The sequence below is a fragment of the Cavia porcellus genome, unplaced genomic scaffold (genome assembly GCF_034190915.1).
Source record: "Cavia porcellus strain 051 isolate PalLab524CR breed Dunkin Hartley unplaced genomic scaffold, mCavPor4.1 scaffold_1, whole genome shotgun sequence".
Taxonomy (NCBI): Eukaryota; Metazoa; Chordata; class Mammalia; order Rodentia; family Caviidae; genus Cavia; species Cavia porcellus.
The window spans coordinates 194,180,625-194,194,089 of NW_026947484.1; the positions used below are offsets into that span (position 1 = coordinate 194,180,625).

Sequence of the window (13,465 nt, forward strand, 5' to 3'; positions counted from 1 at the left end):
TTGTCTCTCTTCCTGGGTGTGATGTGTGCCTGTAATCCCAGCACTCAGGAGGCTGAGATAGGAGGATCAACAAAGTTCAAGGCCAGTCTGAGCTATAAAGAGAATTCTAGGCCAGCCTCAATTATGTAGTAAGAGCTTGTCATAAAAAATAAACAAAAAGAAATATTAAAATTAGAAATAATCAGAGTGATCAGAAATACAGGCCGGACACTGTGGTGCATGTCATCCCAGTACTTGAGAAATTAAGGCAGGAGGATCAGCAAGAGTTTGAGTTCAGCCAACCTGGGCTCCATGGTGCGTTCAAGACTATCTTGGACTATATATCTCTTTTTTTTTGTCTTTTTCTTTTTTATCAGTACCAGGGATCGAACTCATGACCCCCTGCTTGCAAGGCAGGTGCTTATGCCGCTGAGCTAAATCCCCAGCCCCGAGATCCTGTCTCAAAAATCAAATAAACAAGACAAATGAAATAAAAATAATCATTATATTCTTTTGATTGCCAAATTAGTAAAAATGAAATGTGTTCTTTTGAAGGAGAATCATATGAAATGTTGAGAATGTAAACTCTGTACCCTTCCATTTCTTCCAAGGAAGGAAGAAGGGCTGATTTCCAAAGAATCAGTCTCCAGATTGGTGGAGAGGTAGCATTACCCACCTTCAAAAGTCACTAACAAACACTGTGTTGTAATTTTTGATAGAGTTATTTCCAAAAGATGAAAAATATTAACAAAAGATGAGAAATATAAAATAAAAAGCGGCCTTTATTCTGAGAACACGGAGAGAGATGACCGGCAACCCCACCGCTGGCGTCCGGCGATCTCTCCGGCGGACACGTGGCGTGGGGGCCTGTAAATAGCCTCGGTTTGGGGTGGAACCTAAGGCGGGCATTAGGGATACACAGGTAGCCCATTGGTCCTAGGTTTGGCGCCATATGTAAATTCCCAGGGGCGGGAAGATGGCGTCACAGGTAACTTCCTAGGGGCAGGGCAAGATGGGGCTTCCTGCTTCCGGTTGTGGCTTTCCTGGCTACAGTGTCCTGTCTGGGCCAAACCTTTCAATTTTTCCTTGAATCCTTTGGGAAATGGCTCTATTGAACATCATTGGGAAGGATTCTTACCGTGTGTTTCTGTGTGTGTGTGTGTGTGTGTGTTGAGACAAGTGTTTTCTAGTTCGGATGGTCTTAAACTCACTCAGATATCCCAGATTGACCTCAAACTTGCACCACCATACCTGGCTTTTGAGATAGGATCATGTTATGTTGCCCAGGCTGGTGTTGAACTCTTGGGCTCAAGTCATCTGCCTATTCTAACTTCCTGAGTAGTTGGAAAATAGAGTGACCACCATTTTGGACTGCTCATTTTTTTTTTTTTTTTTTGAGACAGGGTCTCGCTATGCAGTTCAGGCTGGCCTCGATCTCACTTTGTAGCCCAGGCTGGTCTCGAACTCACAAAGATCCTCCCACCTCAGCCTCCCGAGTGTTGGGATTACAGGCGTTAGCCACCATGCCCAGGAACTCATTGGGTTTTTAATACTCCTTTTTATAAAAGTATTTTGAAAATTTTGAGGCTGGGGATTTAGCTCAGCGACATAAGCACCTGCCTTGCAAGCAGGCAGTCGTGAGTTTGATCCCTGGTACCGATAAAAAAACGAAAAAGACAAAAAAAAAGTATTTTGAAAATTTTAAAAGAGCAGCATTATGTATTGGAGAACTCTTTCATACTGGGCTTGGGTAGCATGCATGATGTCCTAGATTTTTTTAATCTCATGACTGTTTTAGAAAAGGAAGAAAATAAAGATTTTCCCCATTATTCTCGTCCTGGACAGTATCTTCTAAGGGAGTAACCTTAAATTAGGAACAAAGTGGCTTTATTGGGTAAGATGTTGATGCCTGCTTCTAAATGTCTGGTGATAAAGGTGTTTTGAGATGACCTATTTAGGTTACATGATGAAAGAGTCTGTCTGTCTCCCATCCGTTTCTGCCCTCCCACACCCTGTATTAGAGATTGAACTCTCAGAGCTTCGTCCATGCTGGGCAAGAGCTCTAATACTAAGCTACATACTTGGTTGTTTTTTTTTTTAAATTTTGACACAGAGCTAAGTAGTTTAGGCTGGTTTTGACTTTAGGATTTTCCTGCTTTAACTGCCCTAGTAACTGACAGTACAAGTGTGCATCACCTTGTCTGACTACAATAGCTCTTTTGAATCTAATTAGATAAGTTACTTAACTCTCTTAGAATCTTGGGTTATTTTCAAGGAATGTGAAGAGCAAAAAAAAAAAAAAAATCTTGGGTTATTATTATTTTTTTTTTTTTCTGTCCTTTTGGGACAGAGTTTCACTATGCAATTTAGGCTTGCCTTGAACTTTCACAGACCGTCTGCCTCAGTCTCCAAGTACTGGAATTATATGCGGGCACTGCCATGCTGGTCCTAGAAATCTCAATTTTTAAAATAAAATTTCTAGACTCTTAAAATTTTGAAAATAGTATAAGTAATTTCTGAATACTCTTCTTCCAGATTCCTTAGGCATTAGTATTTCTGCCACATTTACTTTGTTTTTTCTTCCATTATTTATTTCTACAGTTTTCCACAAACTTTTTTTTTTTGTATGTTTGTGTGGAGCTGAGAATTGAACCCAGGGTCTTGTGCATACTAGGCATGTTCTGCTAACCAGAACCTTTAATCTTCCCTGAACCTTTTCATAATAACCTGCAGACATGATGCTTTTTAACTGCTATATACATCTGTGTATATTAAAAAGATCTTTTATACAATTACAGTACATTTGTTCCAAAATCAGAAAGTCAAGTTTCTATCTTGACATAAAAGAATATTCCATCTATGTTTATCCACATTATCTCAATAAAGTCCTGTTTACTTTAAGTCCTTTTTTGGAGTGCGGTTTGAGGCAGGGTGTTATGTAGCCCAAGCTGGCTTTAGACTAGCTCATAGCAGGCCTCCTGCTTCAGCCTCCTGAGTACTGAAATAGGAGTGTGCCATGACACTTGGCTTTAGCTAAATCCTTAATCATGCATTATATTGAGATGTCTGTTCTCTTCAGTGTCTGTCTCTTTTATTTGGTGCTGGGAATTGAACTCACAACCCAGCCCCATAGTCTCTTTTATAATGTACTGTTCCTTAACATTCCATGACATTGACATATTTGAATATTTGAACCAGTCACCATATTTTGTCATGATTGGAGTATGCATTTGTGATAGAAACGCCAGAGAAGTGCTTGTGTGGGGGGACTGGGCAGGACTGGGTATTGAACACAGGGCTTTTGCACAGACCTACATTTCTATCCCTTTTATTTTTAAATTTTTTACTTTGAGACAGACTTGCCAAGTTACTGAACTTGTTTCATACACAAATGATCAGTTTTATCACTGGGTTAAGGTAATGTTTCTCTGGTATCTTGACATACAAATTTAAACTATAAAATGGCATATGAGTTTTACTTGGCAGGATAATATAAGATTAAATTGCATGATTATGATCAGGAGGTAGTAGCTTTTATTCTTGTTTATCTCATGTAAATTATGAGGTGATCTTAATATTATTGAAAATGCTTCATTTCTGTTCAAGTGAGAAAAGATCTCAAATTATTGAACATTAAAAAAAAGAAAACTAGTAGATTGTGTTAATGTTTATTTTTGATGGTGGGCATAAGGGTGGTTTAGAAAAAGTGACCCTACTTTGTTACTTACTTTCCTAATTTGCTGGATTATAGATCCAATTAAAAAAAATTGGCTCAGTAGAAAAACTCAGCACACTTTATTGTGAAAACAGGTTGGCTTTTGTATAAGTCATGTGACTGGATGAGCAATCTAGAGAAAATCAGTTATCTTGGCCACACTTTGCTTCAGTTTGATGAGAGTTGGCTTGATGGATGGCAGTAATGGAATGGGTACACTAATGTTGTTTAAGTTAGAATCATCAGTTGACCCTGCTTTTTCCTCTTTTTTTTCTCCAAGCTGACAGACCTTGATATTTTTAGAGCTCAGCTTGGTAACTTCCCTGTTATACTCTTAATTTATGTTTGGTGCTTTGTATACCTAGTATTTATTGAATATGTAATTTTTTTCCTGACTAAGGTATGTGTAGGGTATTTTATAAAAGTAAAAATAATTTAATATTCTGCTTAAAACTTAATATTTTCTTAATATGCTAGTGTCAATGTTGCAAGACTGTGCTTGTTTACAGCTGTGAAATGTTACCAGCTGTGCTCTCAGAAGTTTAGTCTGTACCCAGTTAGGAATAAGTGTGGTATGAGAGAAATGCAAAGAATATATTATCTTTTTTTTTTTTTTTTTTTTTTTTTATCTTTTTGAGACAGGGTCTCACTATGCAGTTCAGGCTGGCCTTGATCTCACTTTGTAGCCCAGGCTGGTCTCGAACTCACAAAGATCCTCCCACCTCAGTCTCCTGAGTGCTGGGATTACAGGCGTGAGCTACCACGCCTGGCTCAAGAATATATTATCTTGAGTCATAATACTTGTGCAGAAAAAGCTAGATTTTTGAATAAATCAGTAATTAGTATTTACATATGGCAGTGAATAGTGACTATAGAAATGTAAGGGTGAAACAATTAAAATGAAGATACAGAAACATGTACAGTATGGCTGAGTGGTAGAGTTTGTGCTTAGCTTGCATAAGTCTATTAATAACTATGTATTTTTTTTTGTCTTTTTCCTTTTTATTGGTACCGGGGTTCGAACTCACGACTGCCTGCTTACAAGGCAGGCGCTTATGCCACTGAGCTAAATCCCCAGCCCAATAACTGTATTTTACAATCAGTGAAGTTCTCTTGATGCAAGTGCTTTTTGTTAACATTTTTTTTTTTTTTTACCAGTACCAGTACCAGGGATTGAACTCACGACCATGTACTTGCAAGGGAGGCACTTATGCCGCTGAGCTAAATCCCCAGCCCCCTTTTGTTAACATTTTATAGGTCAAAGAAGGCTTTTTTTTTTTCTTTTTAAGTAATAGGGACTGAACTCACAAATTCACACTTAACCTAGGCAAGTGTTGGAACTGCTGAGCTAAATCCTCTGTCCTGACTGGTTTGTTTTTATTGTATACATTTACAAAAAGCTCAGGCTAAATATGGATGCCTTAGGTTGAAGGGTATAACTCAGTGCTTAGAGTCTTTGCTTGGTAACTGCAAGGCTGAGAGTTTGATGTACAGCACTGCAAAACCAACAAAAATCACTGCCGTTAGAGTCAACCTTTGTTTCTATCCCCTTGCCGCTACCTCTTGTGAGTTTTTTGAGACAGGATCTCAAGTGTGTATTCAGGCTGACCTTGTGTTCACCATGTAGCCCATGCTAGCCTTGAACTTGCAGTTGTAGCAGTCCACCTGCCTCAGCCCATGGTGCTGGGATTACAACATGCAGTACACACCCAGCCTTCTTTTTGATTGTTTAACCCTGTTTCCCCTCTTTACTTAATGGCCTTTCTTCAATGCTGCTTTCCCTATCTGCTCAAGTACCTCCCTCCAACATTTTATTACAAAAATAATTTAACCTAAAAGTTATGAGCTGTACAGTGAACACTTATACTCACAATTAAGTTTTTCTAGATTTATCACCTTCTTTTCCAGCCATCATTTTCCTAGCTTATTCAGTTATTTTCTGTCTTATTTCATTTAGATGTTACTACACTATAAACCTAGACACTTCAGCCTATGTATCATTAATCTACTGTGTAATATTTGTTTACAGGTTTTTTTTTTTTTTTTGGTACAGGAGATTGAGCTCAGAACCCTGTGCTATGCTGCTGAGCTATATCCCTGGTCCTTGTTTACAGGGTTTTTTTTTTTTTTTTTTTTTTTTTTTGGTGCTGAAGATTGAATCCAAAGTCTTTTTCTTGGTGGGCAAGTGCTATAACAATGAAGCAGACTCTTTGTTTTTTTCTTTCACAAATACCCTGTGTGAGCCAGGTGTCGTGGCACATGTCTGTAATCCCAATACTCTGGAGGCTGAGGCAGGAGGATCATTGTGAGTTCAAGACTAGCCTGGGCTACAAAATGAGCTCAAGGCCAGCCTGAACTACATAGCGAGACCCTGTCTCAAAAAGACAAAACACCCTGCCTGCTTTAGAATTCTGGTAATTTCCTTTTTCTTTTCTTTTCTTTTTTCTTTTTTTTTTTTTTTTTGTCTTTTCCTTTTTATCGGTACCGGGGATCGAACTCACGACTGCCTGATTGCAAGGCAGGCGCTTATGCCGCTGAGCTAAATCTCCAGCTGCCTCCTTTTTCTTTTTCCTTTTTTTTTTTTTCCCCTTTGGTACCAGGGATTGAACTCAACCTCACAGGTGCCAGGCAGGCACTTACTCCATTGAGCTAGATCCCCGGCCCCTTTTTTAAAAAAATTTAAAAATTTTTTTTTTCCTGGTACCAGGGATCAAACTCAACCTCACAGGTTCCAGGCAGGTGCTTATGTCACTTGAGCTACATCCCTGGTAATTTTCTATATGCACTACTGATGTTTTTCATCTTTCCAGTCGCTTGTTCCAACTCTCATTCCCATCTTTCCTTTTGTGGTGGGGAGGTGTACTGAACCTAGTGCTTTGCACTGAGCTACATTGCTAGCCCCTCCCTCCTCCTTATTTTGAGACAGTGTTTCACTAAGTCACAAAATTGCCCAGGCTTTTTTTTTTTTTGGTCTTTTTCATTTTTATCGGTACCGGGGATCGAACTCACGACTGCCTGCTTGCAAGGCAGGCGCTTATGCCGCTGAGCTAAATCCCCAGCCCCCAGCTAAATCCCCAGCCCCCTAATTGCCCAGGCTTTAAACTTGTCTTTTTCATTTTTATCAGTACCGGGGATCGAACTCATGACTGCCTGCTTGCAAGGCAGGAGATTATGCCGCTGAGCTAAATCCCCAGCCCCGCCGGCTTTAAACTTTGATCATTTTGCTTCAGCCTCTCAGAGTGCTGGGATTGCAGGATGTGCCACTTTACCTCCCGGTAAATGACATCTTTCTGTGAAACTTTTTTTCATTTCGTACACCCACAGATTTTCCAGGTCTTTAATGTGGCTTGTGTTCTCTTAGCATCCCAATCCTTGCAATATAGGCTGTCGCTTTCTTCTGTCTCAATTATTGAATGCTGAAAAGAAGCATCCCCTTTACTTCCTTTCTGTCTTGTGGCTTAATCAGCCTAAATCTGCCATTGGAGCATTGTTAGACTTAAAATAGCTTTTCCCCTGTCTGCAAGGCAGCGTAATAAGCATTGGATCTAATAGAGATCTTACCACTGACAAGCATTGTAAGCTTTGGTAAAGTACTTTAGGAGACAGTATGGAGTAGAACTGATCCTTTCTAAACAGTAAAACACGATCTCTCTTTTTATGACTTTTTTTTTTTTTTTTGTTTTTTTTTTGAGTCAGGGTCTCAGTTCAGGCTGGCCTTGAGCTAACTTCGTAGCCCACGCTGGTCTTGAACTTGGAATGATCCTTCTGCCTCAGCCTCCCAAGTGCTGGGATTACAGGTGTGAGCCACCACGCCCCGCTTCTTTTTATGACTTTTTAAAGGAGGTCTATTGAACCTAAGGCTTTGCACTGAGCTATAGTTTCAGCCTTTTTTTTTTTTGTGGGGCTGGAGATTGAACTCACGATTTCGCGTTTGCCAAGCAGGCACTTCTGCCGCTGAGCTAAACCCCCAGCCTTTTTTTTTTAAAGTTTTAATGACAAGTCTCACATCACAGCTGGGTGTGATGATGTGTGCCTGTAATCCCAGTCCTTTCCTAGTACTCAGGAAACTGAGGCAGGAGGATTGCAGCCAGTTCAAAACCAGCCTAGGCTACCTAGTGAATTCAAGGTCAGTCTGAACTACATAGTGGTCTCTTGTTTCAAAAACAAATAAACAAGTAAGCAAAAACCCCACCGGGCTGAAATTCTACTTAGAATTTATCATCCATATGTATCCCTAATTGCTATTATTTAGTCTCTGTACATGATTTACTTATTTGTTTGTTCCATTGGTTATTTGAGGCCGAAACTCACTATGGAGTTCAGACTTACTATGTAGCCCAGGCTGGCCTTTGATCTCCAGCTGCTGGGATTGCATGTGTAACACCTCACCTGGCTCAGTTTATCAGTTTTTAAGATAGCTTTTTATCCATCATCCTTCAAAGGTGAATAATGTTTTGAAATGTTACTAAAAACTTAATGATGTAAACAATCGCTAGGCTTTGGTTAACTGTTTTTGAAGTTCCTATTAGCCAGTCTTTGGCTAGACCAAGTTGGTTTAAGTTTGCTCTTGAGTGCTTTGGAACATGCTCATAATAATCATTGACAGTTATCTTTATAAAGTGTTAAGACAAAATATTCCAGACTTGTATGATTTCTGCTTTTACCTAGAATGAATCCTGGCTCTAAAGTCTTCTTGTTTTATTAGGAAATAGTGTTTAGTGATTTTAATCTGGTAACTGAAGATATTTATTAATATTATTGATTTGGTCATTGAATCATTTTACTCTTTAATGAACAGGGTTATGAAGAAATTTTTTTTTCCAGAAAGTTATATTGTGAATTAATGGTGATAGTTTTAAACTACTTTTTTGGTTACATCTTTATCATTTTCCACATTGAGAATCCTTGTTCTCTAAGAACTGGGAGATGCTAGAATTAAGACTATCCCCAAATTACTCACTTTGCCTCACTACATGTAACATTTGGGGCCAGCAATTTAGATGAGCGGCACAATTACCTTCCTGGGAAGCACGAGGCTGTGAGTGGAATTCCCGGTTGTCCCTCCAACTCCAACAAACTCTGTGTGTGTGTGTGTGTGTGTGTGTGTGTGTGTGTGTGTGTATTTCACACAAACATTCAAAGAACACAGTGCTAATAATGCTAATACTACCACTGTGTGCTTTCTATATTTAGTCCAAGCTCTGCCTTTTCTCTGTTAGTGTTTTGAATTACAGAGGAATGGTGCTGGTACCCTCTTCATTCCAGAGACCTCCATAAATGTTGGTTCATTTTTATAAAGTGACATTAGGTGTATGAACACTAGGTGTAAATGTCTAGATTATCATTGTGGAGCAACAAGGTAGGCATCACTCTCTGTTTCTATAAGAATTTTATTGAATTTACATCTATCTACCTATCTGTCTAGTGGTTTTGAGGATTTGAACCCAGGGTCTTGAGTGATACACCACAAAGCTAGACCCTCAAGCCCCTGAGTTTAAAAATTTTAACTGTGTTCCAGCTCGATTCAGATGGGTTGAAGTCAATTGATAGAACAAATATCTGATCAAATAGTTTCTGAATGTTTCAAGGAAACTATTTGATTAAATTAATCTGACTTTTCCACAGGAGCAGGGTCACTGCATGGTAAGGACTTTGATCTTTATGGGTAGGAGTGGAAATCAGTGCATAGCCAGAGGCAATCTGTGTCTACTGTCCTGTTGCCAGAATCTTACCTCCCTCGCATTAGAACTGGGGATTGAAACCCTGGACCTTGGTGCTGAGCTACATCTCTATCTCTTGTTACTTTTATTTCTGAAGCAGTGTTTCATTAAGTTGTCCAGATTGGACTTGAACTTTTCTTCCTACCTTGGCCTCCCAAAGTATTGTAACTGTAGGTGTAAGCCGCCACATGTAAAGTAAAGCCTCACAGCGTTACTTACACAATTTGCTGCTTCATTTTTTTGTATGTGGGAACCTTGTTGTCTATGATTCTCAACATGATACAACCATTGTTTTTAGTTAGAAAAGCACTCTGGAATGAGCTATATCCTCAGTCCTTTAAAAATATTTTTATTTTCAGACTCTAGCTAATTTGCTCAGGCTGGGCTCGTGTTGCTCCTGCCTCAGCATCCTGAGTGGCTGGGATTACTGCTGTGCACTGCCATTTCTGGGTTCAATTAATGTCCTTAAGAGCATATTTTACTATTATACCCTTTGTACTTGAATGTATAGTTTTGTTTTAGTGACTGTCAATTGTTTTGTTGACTATGAATTTCAGGCTCATGTGCGTATTTTCTTTTTGCATGAGACACTGCCCTTGAAAGGTTTTTAATGATATGGTTTCTTTACTGTGTGTTTTTGGCTATTTTTGCCTGCTTGCCTGATGGATGCTTCCTTTGTAGAGTCCATTTCTGTAAAATAGGTCTTAATGTAGGTTATTATCAGTTTATATTCTGAAGTGTTACATGTTTTCTTTCACATATCTAAACATTTATTTTCAGGTTTTTTCTTGAGTTTAATTTTTTAAGTATGTGTTATTTTTTTTCCTCAGAAATTTTAGTTATTCACTGTTTGAAGTTGAATTATCTTTTGCCTGTCTTCAGCTTTTGACTCTTTGGTTTCTTTTCTCTGATAACTCTCTCTCTCTGTCTGTCTGTCTGTCTTTTCTGCCTGTTTGTCTTTCTCTTTTCACTATACTGAAGGTTAAACCGAGAGTTTTTATTCTCAACCCTCAAAAAAAATTTTTTTAAAAAATTTTGAGATAGGGCTAGGCTTGAAATTGTGACCCTCCTGCTTCAGCTTCCCCAAGTGCTGGAATTAATAGGCAAGTGCTGCTATACCTAGTATGTTATTTTTCCTTACGTTAATTTCATCCTTAAAAATTTTCCCCACTCGCTGGATTTAGAGCTGTCATCACTCAGTTCAGGAGGAATAATTCCTTGAGCCCAGGAGTTTGAGACTAGGCTGGGCAATGTAGCAAGCAAATTGCCATCTAAAAATAACAAAATTTTTCTGCTTTCATCTTGTATTTTTCTTGGAACATTATTAAAATTTCAATTTTGTATTGTTCCTAGTTCAGATTTTTAGTTCAGATATGAGTATATTTTTTCTAATTACTTTGTAAGTTTTATAACTTCAAGTTAGAATTAGAAAAACTTCAGTAAATAGTATTCTGTCACATGTCATTTGGTTGATTTCTTGATAAATGACTTCTTTTCCTTGGTGCTGAGTGTCTTGTAAATCCATTAATCTGCTCTCTCTTTTTTTGAGACAGGATATCACTTTACTGATCAGGCTGACTTTGAACTCACTATGTATCATAGCCTGGACATGAACTCACAGTGATCTTCTTGCCTCAACCCTCTTGAGTGGCTGGGATCATAAGCAAGCATCCTGTTCGGCTACTCCTTACTCTATTAACTCTGTAAGATTAGACTTCTATCTTTTATTGTCCATTTTTATGAATTTTCTTGTACTTACAGTAGGCAGACTTGGTTTCTGAAATTTCTGGCTGTTCATTTTCTTTTTTTCCCTATTTTTGTATTTATCCCTTGAGGTCCTCCTGCCTCAGCCTTGAGTGCAAGGATTATAGGCATGTACCACCGTGCCAACCTTTTTTTTTCTGTATGTATGTGTTGCTCAATTTTGATTCTACTCTTCAGATTTTCTTCTTGGCTCTGTAAATCTTTCTGCCTTCAGTACAGTTAGCTTTCTCTTATATGGCAGAAATGCTGTAAGTTCAGCTGTTCTCAAATTGGCCCTTTGCAAGTACTATGTATTGCCTGGCTGTTTGAGGTTTTCTCGTTCTTAGACAAGTTAGATACTTCAGTGTTTGCTTTTGTGATATGTCACAAAATGTTACCATGGGAATCTTTTTTTTTTTTTTTTGTACTGGGGATCAAACACAAGACTTGCCCTTGCCGGGCAGGTGCTTAGCCCACTGAGCCCCTTGACTCATGAATGTTGTATTTTTTGGTGGTTTTTCTGTTTATATTTTAGAATTTAGTAAGAGCTACCTTTCTATATAACGTTTTGTATTGTTGCCCATATTTATTTTTTGATTGTTGCAAAACTGGAAGAATAAAGAACTCCCATATACCCTTTAGTAAATTTAAAAAATTATGCCACATTTGACATATTTTAACTTTGTGTATTTATTTTTGTCTATATGTACTTATCTGACACATGTACATACATTATTCTGAATTATTTGGGAATAAGTTAATACATTTTGCCTTTTATTCCCCTTAATACTTAAGTTTGAATTTTTAGGACTAAAGATGTTCCTTCACTTCATTCTGTTTTTTGCAGTCCTGGTGAAGGGAACTCAGGGAGGCTTCACCACTGAGCTGCATCTTCAGCCTTTTTATATTTTTACTTTGAGGTGTTTTAATATATTCACCATGAAATCTAGACTGGCCTCAAATTTATGATCCTTTTGCTCTTATCTCCAAAGTAACTGTAGTGCCTGGCAAGGATTTTTTTTTTTTTTATAAATACAGTTCAGGTTGGCCATGGTGGTGCACATCTGTAGAACTTTTTTTTTTTTTTTTTTTTTTAATCGGTACCAGGGATTGAACTCACGACTGCCTGCTTGCAAGGCAGGCGCTTATGCCACTGAGCTAAATCCCCAGCCCCGGTGGTGCACATCTGTAACCCCAGCACTTGGGAGGCTGAGGCTGAGGTTATTGTAAGTTCAAGACCAGCCTGGACTACAAAGTGAGCTCAAGGCCAGCCTGAATTGCATAGTAAGACCCTGTTTCAAAAAAGACACAATAAATAAATACAGTTCAGCTACCAGTTTAATAAATTTGGAGTTGCTACAATATTCACTATAATTCATATTTCAGTCTCTTGTATTTTTAAAATATTTTTCAGTTTTCTAATTTCAAGAGAAATTTTAAAACATAACTAGAGGATAACAATGGTTAATACATTGCATATTATTGTCTTTAAATTAATAACTCAGAGCATAGGATACCTGCATCAGTTTTTCCAGTGAGATGGAATACTCTAGTAGTGTCCCATTTTAGCATATTTTTACCCCCAATATAGAGTCACTGCATTTACTTGTATTTCTTCTTTCCTTTCCCTTTCTCCATCTTCCTTCCCTTCTCTCCCCTTTCTTTTGTGCTGTGGCTGGACTGTATGGCCTGTGAGCATGGTATTATCTCCGTCACTCCCAGCCCTTCTTCATTTTATTTTGAGACAGTGTCTCCCTGTGTTGTCTAGCTGACTAGCACTTGAGTTCTGTCTACTTCAGGCTTCCAAGTAAGTGAGATTACCACTAACCTGACTTAATTGGCATTTAATTTTTATTTTAAAGACAGTAAAACCAAGCAAAATAAAACAATAAAGCCATTGAAGACAACAGTGAAAATGATACAGGATTTCAATACAAGATAATAGGAAATCAACAGTAGTTACCATAATGCCTCTTATTATCTTCAAAATATCTGCCCATAAGACCACACAGAAGAAAATCAAGAAAACAGAACAGAGTAAAACCAATCAAAACAAAATAATGAAAGCAGTGTAAGACTTCAAAATAAGATAATATGAAATAAAAAATGGCTACCATAATACATTCTTGTTATCTTTGAAATAGCTGCCCATGTTAATTGAAATTTTTAAAGTTTCCTTTAGTGTTGAATAGTCTGGACACTTTGTGTCTGTAATATTGGCAAAGAAATACAGAATATTTGTATAAAGTATTCAACTGTGTTTGGTTTTTCATGATTAGATTCAGGTTGTAGAACTGATGAGCAAATT

General features: G+C 38.1%; 1 protein-coding gene across 13 annotated transcripts in view; it reads left to right on the forward strand.

The window, feature by feature from the left end:
- Ubap2 (ubiquitin associated protein 2) overlaps positions 1-13,465 on the forward strand; it is a 101,315-nt gene that overhangs the window by 20,385 nt on the left and 67,465 nt on the right. Inside the window, exon 3 of one of the 13 annotated variants that reach the window (XM_063226510.1) lies at positions 3,982-4,008. The exons of 11 other annotated variants lie outside the window; for them this stretch is intronic. In XM_063226510.1, coding sequence (XP_063082580.1) covers positions 3,982-4,008 — 27 coding nt within the window. Of the gene's footprint in view, positions 1-3,981; positions 4,009-11,072; positions 11,118-13,465 lie in introns of those variants that run through there. One more of the 13 variants, XM_063226472.1, reaches the window with a different exon arrangement.